At 38.2% G+C, this 12573-nt stretch overlaps 1 protein-coding gene across 2 annotated transcripts in view; it reads left to right on the top strand.

Annotated features, from left to right (window-relative positions):
* The window catches only part of cacna2d3a (calcium channel, voltage-dependent, alpha 2/delta subunit 3a), a 113840-nt gene that overhangs the window by 41975 nt on the left and 59292 nt on the right, over positions 1-12573 (top strand). For both annotated transcript variants that reach the window (XM_072449833.1, XM_072449832.1), the window contains exons 4-5: positions 1672-1731; positions 11111-11273. In XM_072449833.1, the coding sequence (XP_072305934.1) occupies positions 1672-1731; positions 11111-11273 (223 nt within the window). The remainder of the gene's footprint in view (positions 1-1671; positions 1732-11110; positions 11274-12573) is intronic.

Genomic DNA, 12573 nt, shown 5'->3' with positions numbered 1-12573 from the left:
TCTTGATTTAACTTGTTTTTTTCAAACCGCGGGCCCACCGGAGATTCAACTGCTTGCGGGCCCCGGGCCCCCGTCTATTTTGCAGCCTGTGACGATAACTCTTCTTCAAAGAATTTGTGAATGATTAAGTTGTGTCAAAGGCAGCTCATAAATAATGTATATTGTTCTTTCTATAATTAAATTACACATAGATCCTAACTTTAAATCGAAAAAAGATATAAGAAGTTTAATCCTGTATCCAACATTTTTGATAAAAAACTTAATTCAGACCCAATATTTGCCTCAAGCGAATATGATTAATTTTGTTAAACTGGAAACAGAAAACACCCCCAGCACATTCAAACTTGAAATGAAATTAAATGATTATGAAATACATAATCAAGCATTTACAATCAGAAAAAATAAGAACTTGCTCAGGGGAACGTTTAAGATATTTTATTGTATATGGCAACTCATTCTTGTTGTATTACATTTTTATGGCATCTATACAAATATGTACCGTTGAACATTATACTTGAAAGATGAAAGAAGGGTGTCCTGTGATGAGACATGAAAAATCACTAAAAACCAAAAAGTAAAGAACTCATCTGTCAAGTTTGCTCCAGAACACGCTCTGGGGTTCAGGGTTGAAGCTACAGGTCAAAAGAATGGGCCAGTTTGAGTTTTTGGATTCGACAGTTTCATAATTATTAAACTAACACTTTTGCCCTTAATCCGCCCCACTCACTTCTCCTTCTTTTCCCACGCGATCGCCACTTCCATTGTAATCACACTCCCGGCCCAGAGGGAATTCCATTTGTTCAAATGGAGATCGTTCAAATGGAGATCGTTCAAATGGAGATTGTTCAAATGGAGATTGTTCAAATGGAGATTGTTCAAATGGAGATAGTTCAAATGGAAAAGTCTCACCTCTAAAATATGCTATAAAGTAGATTGATTTGGGTAAAATATCCAATGTTCATGTGACCAAAAAGTCAACAATGCACCCGTTTCCCAGGGCGGCCCGACTTTAGTCTGTGTAGAACTTATTTTATCTTCTTTATCTTATGTTAACAATACAATAGATCCATGATGGTGGGGTCCAGATGGGCTTCCGGAATAAGGAGAATAGACAAAAAATGTGTCCTGAAAGCGCTGCGGTGTCACAGGTGAGGTCACAGATCAAAATAAGAGTTAAACCTAAATGATACAATGCCAAGAGGCTTCCATATCTTCCTTAAACATGATTTGTTTTTGGAAGACATTTTTATATGTTGCTTCAAAGACACGTAACACGACAGGCAGGAAAAAATGTGTTTATCCTTCAAACATAAAGTGATCTATTCTTGAACTGAAGGTGAAATCATGGCGTCCGCATTATTCCCTTTGTGTTTCTACTGTTTCTTCATTGATGTCAGTGATTTTTATGTGGACAACTTTTGACCCACACTTTTGATTGGTGTTGAAGACGAGCGCAGCTGTCAGTCTAGATGAACCCGTGATAGAGCAGAGAAGGTCATTACCTCGTCTGCTGAAGCGTCTCGGAAAATCACCTCTCTGCTCGGGACACAAAATGACTCTCCACTGAGGTCGTCTCGTAGCTCTGTACTTTTCAAAACTCCTTGAATTTGATCTTTGGTTTGATAACATATGTGCCGTTTATATTTGAGATGTATTTCTCTTGTTTTACAGAGGCTGGTGGAAGCAGCAGAAGAGGCCCACCTTCAGCACGAGGAGGACCCAGACCTACAGGTGAGAGGAACTTTCAAAACATAAAGTTATTGGTCAAATGTTTTGCTCCAATCTGAATGTGAATGTATTCCAGTTCAGGGCTAAATGCTCAAGAGCGGTGGTTCTCAAAAGTACCACCAAAGAAAGGATTTTGGTTTCCGAGTACCACCAGATTAGTTTCTGGGCTAAATTTGGGATGAACCAGTTCTTAATTAGGAATAAACCATTGCCACGGTTGTTTTAACTCAGAAATTACTCAAGGAATAGAAGTATGTGGGTGAAAAATGACTAAAGACCACTGGAAGGTGTCCGTGTATCACCTGAAGAGGAACCAGTGGTACCAGTGGTACAGGTGAGAAACGCTCTCAAGAGCCACAAAACTGTCCAACAGAAAACACAACAACCAACATGAAGTAATCAGGTTGTGTCAATCACTTAAGAATTCACTCACAATTTATTCACCTGGCTTTTAAATGAAATGCATAATGCGGTAAAGAACAAAAGTATATCCACTGCAACTTAACCTGTGGAGACTGAATGAAGTACTCTGCACCTTCTCCTTTTGCCTCTGGTCTCACGGCTTAAAATCCATTAGAGCAGTTTTAACTTTCACTTCAGCTTAATCCTGCTATATATCCTATATCCTATAGCATGTTTGGGTGTCAATTGCAGAATGTAATTATGTGGTTGTTTTCACTGGATGCCAGTCCCTGAACTGTTTACTTAAGCTGAAGAGTCACAGTTGGAAGCAAAAATAAAAAGATTGATGCTAAGCTGACAGAGAAGTCTAAAACGTGTTGAAAAACACATGACGTTGTGTGTCTCTCCCTGTAGTGGGTAAGGCTCCGTTTACTCTGTCAGCTCTTAAAGGTTTTAGAGTAAATGCCCTGTGGTTTGTGCTGTCATGCACCATTAAAGATTGATTACTGGATTTAACCCCTTGATGTTAGTCACTCTCCACTTCCACTTCTTATAAATCAGATTCACTAAAATAAATTAAGACGTAATTCCATTATCTCTGGTTTGATTGAGTAAATAAATACTGCACAGGTCTATTTGTTAATGATATGAGAACACATCTTGCTTTGAAAATAGCAGGTTTAAAAAACTAAATATTTTAGCCTGGGGGGAAAAAAATCAAGAATCAATTAATCAGTACATTTATTTGTCGCTGCGGGGCAATTTAAGGGACAGAAGTAGCTTTAAAAACCCTCTCACATTCATCAGTAAAGCATACACAATACAGCAGGGCTCTTCATTTGGCGGCCCGAGGGCCAAATCCGGTATACTAAGCAATATGGTCCAGCCCATCATGGTAAAATGTGTCAGACATTGCAATGAAGCCTGGCAAACGCGTTGTCTCTGGTCCATGGACCATGAACAGCATCAGAAATACCACAATTAGTGCTAAGCAAAATGGTCTGGCCTCTCATGGTTAAATGGGCCATGAGCTCGTCTAATTCTATATCTACTGCTTTGATTTGACTGACACTGGGTTGGTCTTTGTGTAGTAGCTTTAGTCCGGTTTTTATGTAACGGAGCAACATTGTGTTTTTTTTAATTTAATTCAGTGAAACCATACATTTCTGTTGAATAATAACATTGTATTTTGGATACAAATAATCAATTGTGGTGCAGTTTTTTAGTCCCGCCCCAAGACAATAGCCCTCAGAAAAATCTGCCCCCCTTGAAAATATAATTGAATAGCCCTCAATACCGTATAAAATCAACAACGATATTAATAAATAGCCCTGGGCATAAAACTGTTCTTCCTCCTCTGAGTCTTGGGAGCCGGCGCCTACGTCCTGAAGCCACTCAGGCCTTTCTACAAGTCTGCTTTTCACAGAGGGCATGAGCGAACTGGCTTCCCTATGATTTTGGAGCACACTTTTATGATACCAAGCACACTCTGTTCTACTGAATACCTTTACTAGTCTACATTTCTATAGCAAATAAGTTATAGCCATATTATGTTGAGGTTTCTATTAATGGAAAACATCTAAAAATATTTCTATCAGTAAAGTTTTCCTGAGAGTTTTTCACACTGATCCAACTTTTTGGAATTGCAGCCGTCACTGTCAGGACTGATGACTTTGAACTCATTTGCTCGAAGTGTCTTATTTCACATTTCATGATTCTCTTGCATCACATTAAGCTGAAGAGCATCTACGGACGAGCTACTTCATGTGTGTCTAAGAATCGTCTCAAAGCGGTTGTAGGCACCTATACTGGGAAGTACAGGTGTCCCTTATAGACCAGTTACATCACAGCTGAGAAGTATTATCATCCCTACCCCCAAACTACTTTAATATATAAAACACAATGTATGACTGTGCTGTCTGAGTGATAGGAACATTGTGTGGGCTCAGCGGTTTATGCCAGTAATTACTTGGAAGTGCCCACTGCGTGTGTTTGTTTCACCTGAAATAGCAAAGCTTCAGTCCCAAAACAACTGAAAGAATATTTCTGTTCATAAAGAAACTGAAATGACTGCCTTATGTACCATTATTCAAGAATTTTGCATAAGAACTTGCCTAAATGTACACAGTCGAATGACAAAATGTATACCGTATTTTCCGGACTATAAGCACCTGCCAAAAAATGCATAATAGAGAAGAAAAAACATATATAGGTTTCACTGGAGTATGAAATGTGGTTGCAAGTGTGAAAATAACAAATAATATCACATATAAGTCGCTCCGGGGTATAAGTATAAGTATAAATATATAAGTATAAATATAAGTCGCACCCCGGCCAAAACTATGATAAAAGGTGCGACTTATAGTCCGAAAAATACAATAATACAAACTTATTAAAGCTTGCAAACATTTTTTTTTTTTTTGTATTATCCAAGTGTTTAACATCTTTAATTATAAGTTAGTAGCCAAACCAAATTATGTTTCCGTAAAATCAATTATTTGGTCCACCTGTTTCCAACTAAACCCTCAAAAATCTGACAGCAGTTTAGAGAAAAGCCAAATGAGGATACTGAGTCAACGCATTATCAAACCAACACGGTTATGATTCAAAAATAAATAAGTCTTGCTGCATGAAAGAATGTACCAGATATGAGGTTGTGGTTTCCAGGCGACACAAATTAATCCGCACTCCACTGGCTCACACATAATATCATTAATAAGAGATTACCTCAGCATATCATTTTGGAACGGCTTGTGCGTACGTTATTTAGAATTTGAAGAATTTTCCCAAGCGACTCCACTGAAGTCGTCACAATGTGTAAGATAAAATAACATTGTTTTCAAATCATATCTCAGGTCGCGTTCTCTTTTAAGTCGTTATTTCATTTATTCAACCCTTTCCATAATTCCTGTTGCAGATTTGAATGACTTATTATTGAAATGTATCTGTAGCTGACAGTCCAACCTTCTCATAGCTTTTGAAATGCTCATTGCTGTGCTGTACCTGTGTGTAATACAATGCTTTGATGGCGGCGTTTATAATAAAAGCCTTTTAGTGAATAGGTAGTAATTATCAACCAACTGAGCTAAACATATCTCATCCACGCCGTCGGGTGAAACCTCCTCCATCACTATTTGGGTTAGTATAAAATGTTTGTGTGTGCGTGTTTTCTCCGCTCGCTATTGGATACATATTTGGCTGGCAGCATTTTGATAGGAATTTCCTTATCTTCCCTTTCCAGAGCGCCTCTGCTTCCATGTGAAATTGGCACGGTAATCTTCTGCGATTTTCCTCCCTCGCTCCCTTAGCCTCTGTGTGCGCACTGTAAATAGGAAAGCTCAGAGCGGAGCAGTGCATTTCATCAGCCAATGAAATCCATCCTTAGTGGCTCGAGACAAACTGCCAATTAGCTGGCTCGATGCTGGGGAGGCGGTGCAGTTCTGACGGGAGCTGTGGCGAGGGGTCGATTCATCTGTTCTGTTCTTGTTCCGACCTCCTGCAGTGGTCACAGCGGATTGTCCGTTGGCTTTTTGTTGATGCAGTGTCGTTCGACTTAAGTGCTGCTCTGTGATATCACTGGGGGTCAATGTACAGGATTTATAGCTTTGTCAATAGATTTAATGTTCAAACACACAATGAAAAAGATCAAAAATATTCACCAAAGGCCTGGTTCCAACTTGGCTGAACACGATCTTTGTATAGATAAATTGTCTCTTTCCTTTACTCATGTCTATATTGCATGGGACCTTTTGGCTGCAGTTAGTAGTGCCACTAAATCTGAAGGTTTTAGATCTGCATCTAAAGCAAATTCTATCCATCAAAACGAGGAGATCTTGATTCATCTACTTAAACAAAAACTGCATCTTACTTTAGCTGAATCATCTTAATTCACAATATTCCAAGAAAGGAAAAAACATGTTGTTGTGTTCATTTCTTTTTACCTGCAACCGTCCTCGCTGGCTGATTCCTCTCCATTTCCCTCACAAATGAGGCTCCCTCTCAAATCCCAACCATAACCAAACATGGAGGATCGCATCGCTCGTCTCCCGTAGATTTCTGTCCACTTCTGAGTCAGCTCGAACTGTCTTTCTCAGTCTTCATTTTGCCCCGTACACTGAGGGAACTATATTATGATAGATCCATGCGCTTAGGCACGTGGAAACGTGGGGACGAGCCTGACGCGGCTGCAGGTGAGCGGTAGGTGCGTTTTATGATTGATACGTGGCAGGACAAATGATTTATCCACGCCACGAGGAAATATGATAAAAAATGTGCTGAAAAAAATCGTCCATACCACCTTTAAGTCAAGGCCTATTAAGGAGTTTAGGAGAACAGTATATAAAATGTTTCTTTTTCATTAAGAAAAATAGTTTCATTAAAAACAAAACAATACAGAGAGTCAAATTGTAGATTCATTTAAATATCCTGGGGTGTCTTTGGACTCTATTTTCTCTTTTAAAACATGTAAAAACACTTTGTAAAATGTAAATGTTTATATTCGTAACTTTAAACAAATTATATAATTATTGCCAGAAAACACTACTAAAATATTTCTCCATGGCATGTTTTTTTGCACATTAAATATTCCTTTACAAATTGGTCAATGACAAACCATGCTGCCTTCAAAAACCAATTGAATCGTTTTACAAAAGAGCCTAAAATACTAGATGAAAAACCTTACTCATGTCATCATTGCCTAATACATCAAAAATATAACTATCTACATTTTGACAATGAAAAAAAAATCGAATTAGCTTCTATAGAAGTTTTTGTTTTTCTATGCCACTCCTGAATGAGTTAAATCCAGATCTGGAACATGAGTAACCAGAGCTTCTGCTCGAGGTAATTGTGCAGTTCCTTTGAGACGCACAGCTTTCAGTCAACAAGTGCTGTCAGTCAAAGGCACAGAGACTTAGAACAGCATCCCAGTCGCAATCAGAGACAGTCCGACATTAAGCTCATTTAAGACAAACTTCAAACTTTGGCTCAAGAGGAACCAGGTCTGCAACCACTGATTCTGAAGTGTTGTTCTGAACATCTGTGTTTGTGTTTGTGTTTGTGTTTGTGTTTGTGTTTGTGTTTGTGTGTGTATTATATGTTGTTTTCTGTCCTGCCCTGCCAGGAACTACAAATGAAAAGTAGCCAATAGACTAGCATATTTACATTGTACTGTATGTTCATTATTATGCACTGTCCCTTTTAAATAAATACATGTAAATCAGACGTAGAACCTTGGTGTTATTGTGATGTATTTAGTTTGTGATATTATGCTGCCACAGACAGTTTGGATGAGTACATGGACACTGTGATGTCATACATTCGATTCTGTCAGGACAGCATTATACCATCACACACCAGGGTGAGTTATAACAATGACAAGCCCTGGTTCACGTACAAACTGTGGCAGTTAAGGCAGCAGAAGGAGGCAGCACACAGGGCTGGTGACAGAGAAATCTAGCAGCAGTTCTCTGACAACAACTCAGCCTCTACTACTCACCAACTACAAGCCCAGAGCCCCCCCACACTGCAGACGACCGGAAACTGGCTAACCTGCAGTCTCCTTTTATTCAAGATCTGACCCTGGTCACAGATTATTTGAGCTACTCCCCCCAGGCAGGAGGTTACTGTACATCCGGACCAGAACCTCACACCACAAGAACTGTTTCTTTCCCTCTGCTGGATTCATGAACCCTTCTTAACACCTGCCACTTAAACAATCATTTAAATCAACAAATATTCATTGCACTGTTCACTTTCTGCACTATTTCTCTAAAATTAAACTGTAAATTCTGTTTTTATTTTATGCATGTTTTATTTGACACATTTTGCTATTATTATTAATTGTCGTATGTTGCACCTTGCCGAAGCATGTTCCTAGTTTCTGACTTTGTTAATTGACAATGGCAATAATTCCTTGTCTGATTCTGATATATCAATTATTGGGTCAGCCAATATTGTGATACTGATAGATACTAACATTTCAAACTCAATTTGGATACTAAGGCATAGGCTTGATACTCCAATTCCAATGCCATAGTGATAATAAAAACCTTTTTTAGATTGTATAGATTATAATTTTCAACGCAAATTAATAGTGATTACTCAATGTTTTGTTGTTGCCTTAAACAAGCTTAAGATCTTTCTTATGGAAAGGTCTAATTTTGTCCTGTTTTGTATTTTTTGTTTTGGTTTATCAATACTTAATGCTCAAATGAATATCTAGTTTGGATTAGTTTTAGTATCGATAAACTAGAGAGCAGAGATGACGTCAACCTTCTGATTATAGACTGCAGTAAAAGAAAATTCAAAATAGTAAAAATGAGAGAGGTGATAAACATGATGGTTAATTTGCAGTCCTTGTTCTGTCCTGCACATCGAGTGGGAGCTGGTGGGAGGCACTCTCTCTGGGTAATGCAAGTAGAAGCTGAAGATCAGCTTGTTAACACATGATCGGGGAATGCATTAGTGGCTCCGGTGCTCCTTCACTGTTAATGCTGTGATGGCATAATTGACACATACACCCACTGGGACTATGCACAGCTGCACACATACTTCTGCACCCGTTTATCTATATTAGCCAACATTGCAGCGTATCAAAACCCTAAGTGGATTTCTAATTACAATAAACCATGCTGGCAAAGGAATCTAAACTACTCTCAAAACACTCATCAAGCAAAGTTTTTTCTGTATTTACTGACACTTATAAATTCATAAATTCAAAGTCCAAAAGTGACATTGGGAAGGGCATCTGGCATACAATTTCATTCTGTAAACATGTATGCACTGTGGAAACCCGGGACTTTAAAGGAAGGTTGCCTGCTTCAAAAAAATAAACTACTTTTTTTTAAACCCCAGCCGTGGAGATGATCAGTATTGCAGTCCATTGGTGCAGCGCTACTTCATAATAGGGATGTCACAAAATCAAATGTCACTGTTAATGTTAAAAATTACATTATTAGTGATTATTGACTGCAGGACCAAACACATGTGAAATCCTTTACTTTTGCTATCTTTATCTTATACATTAACATTCCTCCCATTTGTGACCAGTTTTATGAAATTAACTTTCTGAATTAAATTGTGAATAAATGTGACAGTGAAGCGTTGGCTGTGTGTCTATGTCTATGTGTTAACCCTGCGATGAGCTGGCCCCTGTCTAGGGTGGACTCCGCCTAAGGCCCAAAGTCAATGACACTTTTAACAAGAACAAGCGGTAGAAAAAAGAAAAAGTTTGGATTTAAATAACTTGATTTTGCTTCTAAACTTATGATTATGCTCGGCTCACACATGAGCTCAATGCTAACAAAACAGAGATACGTGAAATATTATGTGAAATATCCAAGTTATTTATGATCAGGTCATGCAATTTGAATTTATGATGTAATATATGAATGTAATGTTTTTACGTTCTATCTATATAAGAGAAAAAAATATTTATTTGTGGGTGTCAAGTTTCGACAGTTTTTTGTATTCAATATCAGTTCCTTTTATTTATTTTATTTTATTTTGTATTTATTGTTTAACCATTGCAAGATAGTGTCACAGAATCACAAAGGACAGAAAAAAAACATTGCTGAGAGATTAAAGCAGATTTACTGATATCACTCTCAACATGAGAGTGATATCTAAAATACAGTGTTTTATTTGAGTCCATAGGAAAAGGAGAGGAAGTGGTGCCTGTAGAGCCTGGAGAGAGGAAGTAGAGAAGCAGGATGTACTAATAAGGGCGAAAATGGAACAGCTCAGAGACACAATGGGGCCTCAGCTGCTGCAGGTGGAGATGCCTCTGACTCAGTGGGTTTGTTAACCTGTCCTCCTTTGTACATTCAAGTCTTACTCTGAAAGTTCTCCCAAATTTTAAATCCGGGGCCAAACATGTTAATTATACCGTTATTATCACTATTGAGTCAGACCTCGGTTACACACATGAGGTAGGGAAGGTCATTGAGAGGACTTGTATGACAGAATGAGTTGTTTCTTTGAATGAAGGTGAGCATTTGTGCACCCTCAGCAAATTCATGACTGTTTAGTGCATGACTTGTAATACAGGGGCCAAGATGAGAGAAACAATGTTTAGTCAGCACAGCACAGGCACCCATTCAATCATACTGTAAGCTCTTGTCCTGCCTGCCACCGAAAATCCAGCATAAAGTTTCATACATAAATATTTTACCCGTGCCTGAAACGTAAGCATGTATACAGTTCAATTGTATTATCGCCTGGTATCAAATGAGAAATAACATCAATTAGACCTACATCTTGCTATTTTAAGAATCCATTGTAGAAATCCTGTGGCATAGGTGTCCATTATAAAAAAAATACATGATGTTTTTCGTGTATGTTTCACTCATTTATACTTTTACTACTTAAGCTACAACTATATTATGCTTTTAAAAACTACTGCATTAGTTCCTTGTCAAATTTGAAAGCCAGTCTTCATGATGTGCAGCCTAGTCTTCAACCACAGTCACCTCAAGCGTAAAAATCGTAAAAACCAAATTGGACAAATGCAATATTCTCAATCACACTTAGTAAAATAAGTTAAATTATAATGCAAGTGTATTTTTCTATCCTAGAGCTTCTACATGCTGTGGCCCAGTTGAAGTCTTCCTTTTGTCAGCGTGTAGTCACAGTCCTTATATTTGTCAAGCCCTATGATTTATTAATAGTCTCTCCAACATGTACTGGGCTAAAAATACATGGGAGGCGTAGCACCACGAGCCCCATCTACCAGTGAGATGGTGCATAGACTGCATGAGGACAGCTTTGGCAACTCAGCATCTCTTCAGTCTGACAAGCCAAGTGTCTAAGATGATCCAGGCATCATGTTACTCAAGTCCACCGGCTGCTCTTACGCAGCACGTGGACCATAGAGTCATTGTATACTTTGTGTCAATAACGACCAGTGTCAAATGCTGGGAATGAAAAGCTTTTGCACCATTAAAAATAAAAAACATCTGTGTTTTTCTTTCAATTGCAGTATGAATACTTCAATGCTGTCCTGATCAACGAAGTGGATGAAGAAGGGAACAGTGTGGAACTCGGAGGGGAATTTGTCTTGCAGCCAAATGACCATTTCAATAATTTATCGGTTAACCTGAGCCTGAGCGTGGTGCAGGTTCCCACCAATATGTATAATAAAGGTACAGTATGTTGTTGATTTTCTAAAACATGCTCATTTAGCGCAGGAATGGGGTGAATTGTAATGTCAGAATGATGAACTGGCTATACCATATTTTTGTGTGCAAAAAGAGGCAGACCAGAGTGCTGCATAGTGTAGGAGAAAAGTTTAGAGCTATTATTCACACTTAGAATAGTTGTTAAGTTTGGAATTAATTCATGTTTTGCCAATGCAGTTTATAAGTTCACTGAGAGTTGTCTGTGCACTGCTTTTATGGAATTTGAACAGTAGGGCTGCCACAATTAATCAACTAATTATAAAACTAATCGTAAACATGTGGATAATCGTTACCTGGACTAATCTAAAACACATGCAAAAATACTTTTTGATATCAAACAAACAGATTACAATTTTCAACTGTAATTCACTTTATTCATAAATATTCTCTATCTAGAAGTCTTCAGTCAATATTTCGATGTTTAAAAATGTTTAAAACGTCTCATTGTGTGCTTCACCGGCGGTAAAGCAGTTAATTAGTTTATAGTCGATTAATTGAATAAATAACTGCTGATTTGTCGACGACTAATAGTGACAGCCAAAATGAGCAGTGACCACTAATAATGAAACAGAAGAAACAAAGACATGATGACCGGCGCGGAAGGTGGTGAAGTGAAACAGAAAGTAGGTTAAGTCAGACTGATGGAAGGTCTGAAACATATTCATTACAGCCAGGATCGACGTGAGTGACGGAGCACAGAGGGAAGAAAGTTCAAGACAATTGAATGAAAGTGTGTTGAGTGTGTAGTCTGGTGAAACAGCGCGGGAAAAGGAATAATAATTTGTTTTCCATTTGCAATCAAATGGGTAAAATAACAGACTGAAAAGAGGTTATGTGTGGACTGTGTAGGTGGTTAGACTGACATGTTCAAATGTACTGTTATTTCAAAGTCACACTTCATAATAGGGCTTAAGAAGTCAGTCAGCTTTTTAATATATGTGTAATGTAGGGTAGTCGATTAATTGGTCAATGTGCCTTTTGTCGACTAATATTTATTGGGATTATAAACACACAACATTTGGGGAATTAATGTCCTTTTTCACATAAGAAGAAGCTGTTTGTCACTGGCATCGGAAGTGTTACGAGTCGGATCCGTCAGTGGCGTGCGGTCAGGGTAATCGAAGCCATCAGTGATTGACCAATAAAAGTCTAAAATTACTGCGAGTCACAACTACATATGAATTGTTCTAAAATATATCCAAATAAGCTTGTTTTCCCCTCACTTCTGCTGCACCCGGAGTCTGCTTGTCCATCCATAAAAGTC

Source organism: Eucyclogobius newberryi, unplaced genomic scaffold (assembly GCF_026437365.1).
Source record: "Eucyclogobius newberryi isolate DKJ021-1_F unplaced genomic scaffold, fEucNew1.0.hap1 SCAF_17, whole genome shotgun sequence".
NCBI classification, from domain to species: domain Eukaryota; kingdom Metazoa; phylum Chordata; class Actinopteri; order Gobiiformes; family Gobiidae; genus Eucyclogobius; species Eucyclogobius newberryi.
This window is presented reverse-complemented; position numbering and strand designations above follow the sequence as displayed.